The following is a 12,087-nucleotide window of genomic DNA, read 5'->3' as shown; positions in this document are numbered from 1 at the left end:
CAAAGGAAATAACTGGCTGGGCTTTTAAAATTTTCATTCATTCTTAATCCTCAGATGGCTGTGAACAGTTTACTCCATTGATCATAGTGGTGGTAATGTTTGACAGATTGGTCAAGAGTATCATTATGATTAAATTTAGGCTGCATTACTCTGGGAGTTGCCTCCTTCAGATAGGCATAGAAAATTGTGAAAAATCACTATTTATGAAAATAATTTTTAAAAGTACATTTCATGTGCACATGAACAAACAGACAAGGTAAGGGAACAGAGATGACTAATATGAATGATGACTAATAAGCCACTAGATGTCAAACACAACCCAAGCCACTAGTCAAGAATAACACATTCAAAAGGTTTGGAATGTTAATCTAAAGAAAAGTAACACATATTTACCTCCAAACCAAACTTGTAGAAGAAGTAGTTTATGAAATACTTGACACAGTTTACAAGTCCATCATCCAGATGTGCTCTTGTAATATCATGGAAAATAGTTTTAGTCACAGGTGCGGTGAGGTTATTTCGACATCTGTAGTATTCTTGGTGACGGTAGATTGTAACTTCAAAGGCCAGAATAGCCAGCATCAGTAAGTTATTCTATGGGAGACACAATCAGGAGAATTTTAAATAAAAGTCAAAGCCACAAGAAGCTATAAAATTTTGTGATAAGTGTAAATCCATTCATACTCAAATTTATGTTATCACTGAGGACCTCTGCACTCACTGGCACATATTCCCAGCTACTATGATGGAAACAAACTAAGGTTCACACCAGTTCTTGGATTTTGATGAACCATACAGACATCCAGAAGACACATATAAAGACATTAAACAAAAAATACTATAGTAAAAACTAGTTGTGGAAATGAAAGGAAGGAAAAAGGCATTGACCCATCCATGTGCCCTCTCATATTTCATAGATTCTCTTAAGGTATCATGTTTTGTTTTGCAGGAGATAGAAGATACAGACATACACAAAAATCATCTGCAGAGGTTTAGCTGTCAAGCACTAACTTTCCAAAACAAGGATGTTGGATAGAGCAAATTTAACCTAGGCACTCTTTCACATGAACAGTCTATCTGTCAGTCTTCTGTCAGGCACAGCTCCCTCTGTCCCAAAGCCAGATTGACTAGGACGCAGTCAAGGGTGTCTATGAATTGATTTTTTATTTATCTCTGGAGAGAGATATGCTAAATAGAAGAGAAGTACTAACTAACTCCAAAAGCTGGTTAAAAAGACAGCTCAGAGAAAGTCTCTCAAGGACGTCATAACTGAAGCAGAAGTGGCAAACTCTAGATCTCTGTTCTTTGAGAAATATTTGACACAAGAATCTCCTGAAACAGGTGCCACTGGGATTTTTATGTTTTCTGTCAACATTAAACTTTGTATATGGAATGTTGGAGACTCCTTAAATTAATAACAGGTATGGTTTTCCCCAGGACTTGTCACATTTTCTCTGTATGTAAAGTTTTTTAATCAAGACAGGAATAATAAAACATTGCTCACAGGCATCAACAAAAGCCAAGAAGAAAAACAAAAGACATCCATTTACTAGTGTTTGAATGAATGATTCTCTTAACTCATTATATTTTCTAAACTGTGGCTAAGGAATAAGCACTTTGAAAAATTAACTTCTAGCATGCACCGTCATTCAGGGCAATTACTCCAATTAGATCCATCAGTCCTTTGGCACCTGAAAGCCATGTATCTCTTAATTACTTAGAGTTCTTAAATAATCACATTTCTTAAAGAGCTTTTAACAGATGGTAGAGTCCAAAAGTGATGATTCTACATGAAAGAATAACTTAATTGGTACTGACTCCCTTCTGGAAATGTTCTGTGTAACAGACGTGGTTTTCTGTTGCCTCTTTCCCTGTGTACTTCCCTATTATCAATGCTTTGCATTACATTTTTTTTCTGTGTGACAGATTGATTGTTTCAAAGACAATGCTACTTTCATCACAAATAAGAAGATATCTGAATACAGACAACAAAGAAGTTACCCTTAAGTAAACAAGAAGGGGACTGGACTTTCTCAAGCCAACCCACTCCGAAGGATCAACTGGCCCACTGTAGAGCACTGAGGTTTTCAGTTCTTCTAAATTGACCTTAGTTTCATTCTCTCCTGGCTAAAAAGAAAATGCAACAGTTATAAAACATTACTTTAAGGGTGCTTGGGAAAGATACGATAACAAACAATAATACATCAGATGAACTGTTATTTTTGTACTTCATATGCTTCCTTTTGCTCTCCTTCACTGAAGTAGACAGCAGTCAAAATTTTTTAATATGCATTTGTACTCACCAATGTACAGTTTCTGGAAAAGTCCTTGGGATCAATAGATGTGAGCTGATACAACATTTTGCAGACAATAATTACACATGTCCAAACAGTGCAGATACTTGATGCCAGTGGGCGAAACTGAGCATATGGCAAAGCAAGAGCCCAGGCAATTAAAAACACAAAGTTAAGCAGAGACACCTGAAAACACAAAAACAGTACAGAAATTACATGGAGTAACAAAAGAACTGAGAAAGTTTTACCTTATCCACAGCAGATGAAAAAAAAAAAAAGAATTATTCAAAAGAAAGGGATATGCAGAAACTTTGAGGAAAATACTGAAAAAATAAATTACAACAATACCCACAATAACACGGACACAAAGTAGCAAATGAAGGGGGAAGAACTTTACAGTTGGTTTAGGAAGACATTTACCACCTACATAATATTAATACTATTAGATCCACAAAACTCCATATCTTCCTTATCACCAGATGTGAAATACAAAGAACCACATACAGCTTCTGCTGCCTTAGTACTCATGAAACAAAGAAGAGATGGCACAGATCCATGTGTCTGTGAAACTGACCTTCATCCTCTTGACTTCACCCCCACAAAAAAAATTTGAGAAAAGGGACATAGTTTTGTTTTTAGTGAATCTCATCTTACTACTCTGTTAGAGACACAGCAATGTCACACAGAGAACTCCCACTTCCCGCACCAAAAGCACAGCTGGAAGTGTTGCTCCCTTTTTCTTCAGGCATAGCTCCACATTCCTGCTACTTAAGCACCAGACCAAATTTAAGCAATTTTCCTACATTTACCTTCCCAGTCCTTTCCTACGCCTTCCCTCCTTAGATGGAGCCCACAGACAGTTTGAGCAGGAGAGGGAGTATTGGTATTAGTCCGAAGGTACTAATTGGCGTATTAGTCCGAAGAATTGGACTAATACAATTTTAATGCCTGGAAAAAAAGGTGAGGGCTGAGACTCTTGAAACTGAGAGAATGTGGAAGATGTCAAGGCAGCTTCCCAGCAGGTGAACAAACCCAGCTGGATTCCAGAACTTCAGTGAGGTCTGACAGGAGGAAGCCCTCTGCCTACACCTGGATGTGCAACTGCATGGCAGACGCTGACAGGCCTCCATGATATGTAAGAGTTTGACAGTGAATGTTTACTTGCCTCTTTCACTGTGACCCAGATGATGTAAGAGGAAACAATTTTGATGATGTGCAGCTCCAACAGCCACCACACAAAGACTTGCATCTTGTGAAAATACTCCAGGAATTTCAAAAACAGCACTGTAAGGCGGTCGATCACCAGATGCCACTTGTTCCTCAAGTCTGCAGGGATGTTCAAGGACAAAAGTTATTGTAAGGACAAAACCAGAAGGTCTCTGTGAAATGGAATACCCACTATACAACAAAAATCTTTCTACTTCTCTTCTAAGCCTTAGAGTAAGATAAAATGGAGGATAAAGGCACAACTCAGTAGTTAACTAACTAAAAATGGGGTTGAAGCCCACTTAGCTGGGTTGCTTTCCCTTCTGACCCACATTCCCTGGAAGGATTCTGCACTTCAAAAGCAGCAGTGGTGGCCTCCCTTGCCAATTTTGCTTTCATTCCTCTCATCAGAGCTCTTTTTGGACTCTTGTCCTCCAGTATTTTTGGACCGAAGCTTAGAGATCTCACTCAGGAACTAATTCCAGCCCTGGTCCTTTTCCAGCTCAGAAAAATAAAAAAAAAATTTTGATGCTTGGAAGCTATGGATCCAGCCTATTTTCAGAAAGCATAGACTACTACTACTTCTACTACTCAGAAAGCTTTTCAGCCAGATTGGAAGAAATCCATGCACACTAGGACTTGGATTCCTGTCACAAAATTTGAGACAATTTTACTATAGACATCTCCAGATGTCAGAATTATCTAAACTGCCTTGAAAACAGCACAGACTCTTGAGACTGTGACCTGTGCCTTCACAGGACATCTAAATCAAGAAAGGCAAACTAGCGCAGTCAAATATTTCCCTCTGCTGTAAAAGCTTTATCAAGTGGACATTATGAAGTTGGGGGAAAATATCCCTTCACAGGGGTGTCTGGCTAAAAAAGCCATCCTCTCAAATAGTACTCCAGTGAGCAAGCTAGTGGCATCACCTGTTACATGTGTGTGTACATGACAATATGTTTGCTGAACAGTGCTCTCTAAGTGACCACTTTGCATGTGGGCTGGCTGTAAAACTGTTTCATCTGGCTGGTACATATTAGTATAGAGTTTTCACACTGTATTCAGGGTTTCATAAGCATTTTGAAGATTAGGAGGGATTTTGCATACTGAGACAACATCCTTGATATCAGAGATGGAAACATTTTCAAGTGATACCAAAGCACATCACTGTCTAAGCTGGTAAAAATGCAAAGGAGTTACCACCTTCTTTATGAAATTATTTCAAATCATCACTTTATTTTATATAAAATAAAGCACACCAAGTTGGTTACTCATGCATATTTGTGTGAAAAAGCAGACTTCTGGAACACCTCACAACTAAATTCCATTTTTTTCCTTTGTGTTTTTTCTCCAAACATAATGTAGAAAATCCTAATAAAAATGCTGAGAGATGTGAATTCTGTAAGCACGTAATTAAACTTGAGAAATTAATTAAGCTACAAAACTCCAATCCTACATGTGTTTTTTATAAGCACAGTGAGAGTATTTAAGAGAAGTCCTTGCAGAGTTAGATGTTCTCACTCATTCTTTCATTGCATTTGTTTTCATTTGCAGTGTTGCATCATGCAAGATGTATCCAGACAGTGCCAGTTGTGTGGAGCAGGCAGATAAGGAGCTCTGTCTAGCATGGCCAGGCAACACAAACACACAGGGAATAAAATACAGGCCTGACTGCATCCACTGAAAGATTGTACAACACTCTGTAGTGAAGTCTGTACAGATGACCGTGTTTAACATCGAAGCTCCAGCCAAATGGCTGTGTAAAAATGGTGTAACTCCAGTAGAAATAAATGCCATGTGCAGCTTAAAGATGGATCGCCTCGTGCTATTCCAAGCAACACCAGCTGCAGCTCCCCACTTCCCTCCTTGCATGAGTCACTGCACAGAGTAATGTCCACCAGCCTTCCCAAGGCCCTTCCAACAAGCTGGGATGGCTGGAGTGCACCAGACCCCTCACCCCTCACAGACAGTATGAAAGCTGGCCAATAAAGGTTTCCATGGCCAGTGACCACCCCTGTGATGACAGCTGTTCCAGCCAGGAAAGGTAAGTTTTTCAGATGAGGTTCAAGCAGTGGAACAGGCTGTCCAGGGAAGTGGTGGAGTCACCATCCCCAGAGGCATTTAAAAGACGTATAGGTGTGGCATTTAGGGACATGGTTTGGTGGTGGATATGGCAGTGCTGGGTTAATGATTGGACTCAATGATCTTAACAAGGATTCCCTAATTCCCTAGGGCTGCTAAGCCTGATGTGCTGCCATTTTGCCTTGACAAAGATCCTCTCCCTATTTAGGTGTCACAGTCCTGCGATTATTGTCATGAGTAACTAAATCTGTAGTAAGGCCCTTTCCAAAGAATACATCTTCCTTGAGAGTTAAGTGCTCTCTCCTAGTTTCACTTTTGGCTCATATTATAAACTGAGTTATGGCAATAATTCATTTTAGAAGGTCATATTAACAATATCAAGGATGACTGTATAAGCCATACCCATGTCTGCCCTTAAGCTTTTTTAATGTTCATCTGGCATCAATTACATATTCCATATTCAGAAGTGAAAAATATTACACTAATGTGCACATAAATAATGAAGCAAAGCCATTGGGACTTCTGGGGAGAGGTGCCTTGAAAGCATGCAGTATCAGGTATTAAATATGTATGTGTATTATTTTCTATGTTGTAAGGAGATTTCACTATAAAGAAGTGCTTAGGATTTGGGGTAGCCTTCAAATAATCAAACCTAGACCACCTAGAAGAAACGGGCATTTGATTTCTATTGGTTTCTTCTTCTCAGCATCCAACAGTACAGTTTTTCCCAAGAAGAGCCTGTAGCCTGTTGAATAATTGACAAGTAGCCATCTGCTCAGTTCAGGCTCTTTGACATAGGCTGCATGTGAAACTAGAAGGAAAACCTGGTGACTGAAGTTAACAGGGATGACCAATAACAAACCACCTATTGACACTATTAATTAAGACTGAGGAAAGAAAAATTTGCATTCTGTAGATCTTACCTGTAGTTTCTTCCTCCTCTGATTCATTGTCTTCATTGTCATCATCATCATCATCATCTTCTTTATCCTCATCTTCCTTCTCTTCTTCTTTTCCTTTTTTGACCCTCCCTTTCCCTCCCTCCCCCTCTGGCTCTTCCATTCTTTTCTCACCAGCCTCTTCCAGCATTTTATCCTCTTCCTTTTCTCTGCTGGATGTTAGATTCATCATAGTTATGTCAGGCAAGCTTCCATCTTGGTGAACCAGTCTGTAGGTAAAGAGTAGCATGTCAGCAAACTGAGTAATGACATCGCAGTCTTTTTCTTTTTCTAACTGTTTAATTAGAAAAAAATTAACTGTTCATGGAAAATGCCTTAGAAGTAGAAAAGTTAATGATTCTGGTACTTTCTCCAAACACACACTGAAAATTGAGTCGTTGGAATGTATTAGTAACTACTTCTCACTCAGATACTAATGGTTAGTTAGTAATGAGTGGTATTGACACTTAAACTTGACATTTTCCCCACTGGAGAAAATGGTCAGAGTTTAAGATGTAGAAGCATGAAATGACATTAAGAGGAAACATTTCATGACTTCACAGGGGACTTACTCATTTTGGTGGTTTGGTATTTTTTTCTTGAGGCTGCTCAAAGTAATTGGAACAGAAAGAAAAAGGGAGATGAGAACAGAGGGGTTACAGAAGAAGGTCATTGACAAATATGTCATGCTACATCACAAGTCATAAAGCATTCTCCTACTCCATCTGCAGAAGCCTTCTGATGCCAAGAGCATGCCATCATGACATTCACGGGGTGCTTCTATAAAGAAACATGGATTTATGGCACAGATGGGAAGGGGGCAACCTATTCACACCAATGCTAAATGTGGTCAACGCTGTACCATGCTCTGAGTAATGCAACTGAACCATCACAAGTATCTGACCTATCACTGTAAATGCATTTCCACCTTCCTCCAATTAAAAGATGCACCTGGAAAGCCAAGAAATTTGCAATGTTTCTTCCAGCTACCATTTTAGGAACAAACAAAAGCAAGAATTCCATGGCTGCACCTTCAGAAGATTTTTATAATATCTGTCTTTGATAGTGTCATTTATTCTCTCTCTCTCTTTGCCACATCTCACAGAGATTTTTTTTCTTTAATTTATAAGTCTCCATCCAAATCTATCAGTAAACTTCACACTACCAAAACTAGGATATGAACAATTTAACACAGAAATGATATTTCTCTAGTGCCATGATGCCTTTTTTTCCCCTGAGATTATTCAGTATATATATTTTCTTTACTAGAGAAGATAAATATTTTCTTCTGGTTTTCTTTTTTCTCCCAAAACTATGCTGTTGGGACTCACCTCCCATATCTGCAGAAAACTCAGTTTCCCTTTGAATATGACTCCTTGCAATGAAGTCTCCCTTTGGCAAGTGCATGATTAGGTCATTAAATGTTTGGTTATGCTATTGAAATTACTACACTCAGCATACTTTCAAGCACCTCTAAGTCTGTTCTAAAATGCCACAGTACCATCTCAGGGATTTATTTTTCTTGATGTGAAATTCTGGCCACTTAGACAGGAAATTCTGCCAATTTTTGGATTTTTACAGTTCAAGAAACTAAAAATCTATTTTTTTTTCCCCGATCATTAAAAACTAAGAGAAAAGGCTAGGCAGTCAATGAGAAATTCAAACAAGCAGAATTATTTTTCAATCATTTGGGAGCTGCAGTTTCTTCAAGATGGAAATTTTGGAGTCTCAAAGGCAGGAAAAACTACAGAAATCTGACTAAACAATTCTGAAGCAGAAATACCATGCCAATTGTCAAAAAGCAGAAAAGGTGGTTTAAAATTAGAAGTTTAACATGACATTAAACACCAAAAAATACCAAGTAATAAAGTTTAATCACATTTTAGCCACATTCATGACTAAAATTCCTGAGTATCTAATAACCTGAAAAAAATCTTATACTCAAGAATTTATTCAATAGCTTTGGCTACTGAAAACAAAATCATAAAATAGTTTTGGCCGGACGGGACCTTAAAATATCCACCCCCACTACCATGGGCAGTGATACCTCTCAGCAGACCAGTCTGCTGACCCACCCAATCTGGCCTTGAACACTGCCAGGACTGGGGCATCCACAACTTCCCTGTTCCAGTGTCTCACCACTCAACAGTAAAGAATTTCTTCCTAATATTTAACTTAAATTTCTCCTCTTTCAATTTGTACCCATTACTCCTTCTCCTGTCACTACAATTCCTGATGAAAACTCCCTCTCCAGATTTCCTGCAGGCCCCCTTCAGATATTGGAAAGCTGCTGTGAGGTCTCCAAGCAATTTCTTCTTCATTAGGCTGAACAGCCCCAACTTTCTCAGACTGTCTTCACAAGGGAGGTGCTCTAGTCCTCTTATCAACTTCGTGCCTCTACTCTGGACTTGCCCCAACAGTTCCAGGCCTTCTTATGTTGGAGACCCCAGAACTGGATGCAGCACTCCAGGTGAGGTCCAGAGCAGAGTAGAAGGGGCAGAATGACTTCGTTTTACCTGCTCACCATGCTCCTTCGGATGCCGCCCAGGAATCCATTGGCTTTCTGGGCTGTGAGTGCATGCTACTGGCTCATGGTGAGCTGTTCATCAACCATCACACCCAGGTCCTTCTCCTCAGGGCTACTCTCTGTCCTTCTCTGCCCAACCCACGGGTGTTTCTGGGATTGCTATGACCCAGGTGTAGGACCCTGCATTTTGCTTTGGTGAACCTCATGAGTTTGCACGGGTCCACCTCCTGACTGTGCCAAGGTCCCTCTGGATGCCATCCCTTCCCTCCAGTGTGCTGACAGCACCACACAGCCTGGTGTCCTCAGCAAACTTGCTGAGGGTGCCCTTGATACCGCTGTCCATGTCACCAGTAAAAATGTTGAATGGTCTCAGCCCCAGTACTGGTGTCGAGAGACACAAATTGTCACTGGTGTCATGAACAATGAGCCATTGACCAACTCTGAGTGTGGCCATGCAGACAGTTCTTTATCCACCAAATGGTCCATCCACGTGTCTCCAATTTGGAGACAAGGATATCATATAGGATAGTGTCAAACCCTTTGCACAAGTCCAGGCAGACAATATCAGTTGCTCTGCCCCTACTTATCAACACTGTACCATTATGATAGAAGGTCAGCAAATAGGTCATGCATGATTCGCCCTTAGTAAAGCCATGTCGGCTGTTACCAATCATCTCTTTTGGGACTCTTCAATTATTTTCATATCTAAATTATAAATCAGCTAGCATATACACTAAAAGGATATTCAAATCTCTATAAAGTTACTAAACATCAATGTTCCCTAAAATGACATAACTAACTTATATTTACCTAAAACTCTAATAAAGTACCAATAGGAGGGTCACGTATAAAGAAGAGAGAATGAATTTTCATTTCAGTTCAAACGTTATAGAGATCCCTGGTTACTATAAACCATCAGTGCTCATTTAAAAGCCAATGCACCATGAAATGAAAGTAACAATATAATCAGACAGGTTTTGTATATATGCAATTGCACTGATATTTATGAGGTATCTTCCCAAGTGACTTTTATAATGAAAAAATCTATTCACACTGATGTAAATCAAGGACCTAATGACCTACCTCAGTGTAAATTGGACAGAAACACAGTAACTCTGTAAGATTTCATATGAGTGGACTCATCTTTCTCTTACTCATATAATTCCCATTCATGTTCTGGACATCCAGGAGGCAAATGGGGTTATAAAGATCGGTACATATAATATATATACCTGATAAAGCCTCAGTATGAGTTTTGTTTCCAGCAGGCTTAGTTTTATTGGCATCAATAGACTTGAGCATTGCATCATGTGCTTAGGAGACCCAAGGACATATAAAATGCTCTGCCCACTGTTTGGAAAGTTAGTCTATTTGGAATCTTTCTTCCAAAACTTTCTTATGTATTGCTAGGGTTGCTTTTCCAATTTCTTTTTTTTTTCACTACAAGATCACATTATATTGCAACAAACAACACTGAAGTATTAAGATATAAAAACTTCACGAGTTTAGAACTTTTAAGACAAGCTACCCATACATCTTCACAGCTAGTGAGAAATGACTTCATTGTTGGAAGCCACATCCTAGTGGGAAATGACCCCAATGGGGTAATTACTAGTGGGAAATGACCCCAATGCCTAAAGGCATTGTGTCTGATACTAAGGAAGAGAAATAACTAAATAATAATGCAGGCAACAAGCCCTGAAGGTACAGCCACTACTGCTTTTAGCTGAGAACATTTCTTACTCTCAGGTTCATTAAATAAGATATCAACAATGAGAAGTGCACCAAAACAGCTAACTGTTTGGCAACAAAGCAATTACTGTGGCACTGAAATCAGGCATGTGCCACAGGTCCTTGCTGGATTCCAAGTACTTTCACCTATTTGCAATTTACTAGAGAAGAAGATTAATTAATTGAATGCATTATTAAGCATCTTTTGTCCTTGATAATTTTTTGCCATTTATAAATTGCTTGAAACTTTCTGGCTAAAAGAAGTTCTCAAGTATCTTTCATGCAAAGCCTTAAGAACAGAAAGCTTTCTGCTCTGCAGAACACTAGTGACCCATCTCCCAAATATTCGGTCTCCAAGACTCAAACTGAGCACACAGTGCCATACCTCCACTGGCAGGACCTTGAGTGCCTTTACAGGGCTTTAAGAGAATATGCTGCTTGAATCCAAGCCCTGTTGGGGTATTTGGACAGGCCAGGAAGCCTCGGTGCAGAGGGTCCCTCTCCTTTCATTGGGTGCTGTGTCCATGCTGAGGCCTCCACCACTATGTTGTGGCTGCATTTCAGCAGTGTCTGTGCCTGCTCCCATGCCTCCCTGACCCTAAGCCTGACATGCAGACTGACACCCTGCCTTCACTGCACACCTGGCTTATCTCCATGGACTCGCTGAGGCCTCATCAGGCTGTGGCTGACCCTCTTACCAATTCCAGATCTGATCTTCCCCCTCAGCTGTTGGTTCACGACTGCCCACGGGTGAGAGCCCAGCCTTGCCTCCTGGCACGCCCCTTGGCAACCAGCTTGCCTTCCTTGGCCAAGGTGCTTGCCCTTACCACTTCCTTAAACACAGGCTTCTGGAGACCAGAATTCCAGCTCTGGTGAACTTTTAGGAATGGTGACCCAAACTATGTGATGACATTTGAAGAAGGAGCATGAACATGACTCATAAATGGACTTGTTAGAGCAGGTAGTCACAAATATCTAAACAATGCATCTTCTTGGTTCTTCTGTTTATATTCAGTAATGACAACAACACAGAAGTCCTTCTATTCTCAGAGATGACTTAAAAATAGCTCACATTTATCCCAGCCAAGTATTTTGAAAGGAATCGAATTTATGGAACCGTTTTCAAGATGCCATTTACAAAGGGATGATCATGATGGAAGTTTTTCTAGTTTGGATCCTGTAGCACCCAACTCAGCCTGTGAATTAACAGCTTTAGCATGCAGTGGGTTCAGTGTTCCCTTTCCAACTCTGAAATTTCAGTCTGTAGATACTCATGTGTAAATACCATATATTTAACTGAACAGGCCCT

The 12,087-nt window shown here is 39.9% G+C and overlaps 1 protein-coding gene across 3 annotated transcripts in view; it reads right to left on the bottom strand.

The window, feature by feature from the left end:
- The window catches only part of PIEZO2 (piezo type mechanosensitive ion channel component 2), a 289,028-nt gene that overhangs the window by 64,979 nt on the left and 211,962 nt on the right, over positions 1–12,087 (bottom strand). For 2 of the 3 annotated variants that reach the window (XM_038127333.1, XM_038127335.1), the window contains 5 exons: positions 6,506–6,750; positions 3,460–3,620; positions 2,304–2,480; positions 2,002–2,127; positions 394–594 (listed from right to left, as the gene is read on the bottom strand). In XM_038127333.1, coding sequence (XP_037983261.1) covers positions 394–594; positions 2,002–2,127; positions 2,304–2,480; positions 3,460–3,620; positions 6,506–6,750 — 910 coding nt within the window. Of the gene's footprint in view, positions 1–393; positions 595–2,001; positions 2,128–2,303; positions 2,481–3,459; positions 3,621–6,505; positions 6,751–7,092; positions 7,126–12,087 lie in introns of all 3 variants that reach the window. The other variant, XM_038127336.1, reaches the window with a different exon arrangement.

Source organism: Motacilla alba, chromosome 2 (assembly GCF_015832195.1).
Source record: "Motacilla alba alba isolate MOTALB_02 chromosome 2, Motacilla_alba_V1.0_pri, whole genome shotgun sequence".
Classification (NCBI taxonomy): Eukaryota; Metazoa; Chordata; class Aves; order Passeriformes; family Motacillidae; genus Motacilla; species Motacilla alba.
Note: the sequence above shows the minus strand (reverse complement) of the source record. Positions and strands in the feature narration are given on the sequence as shown.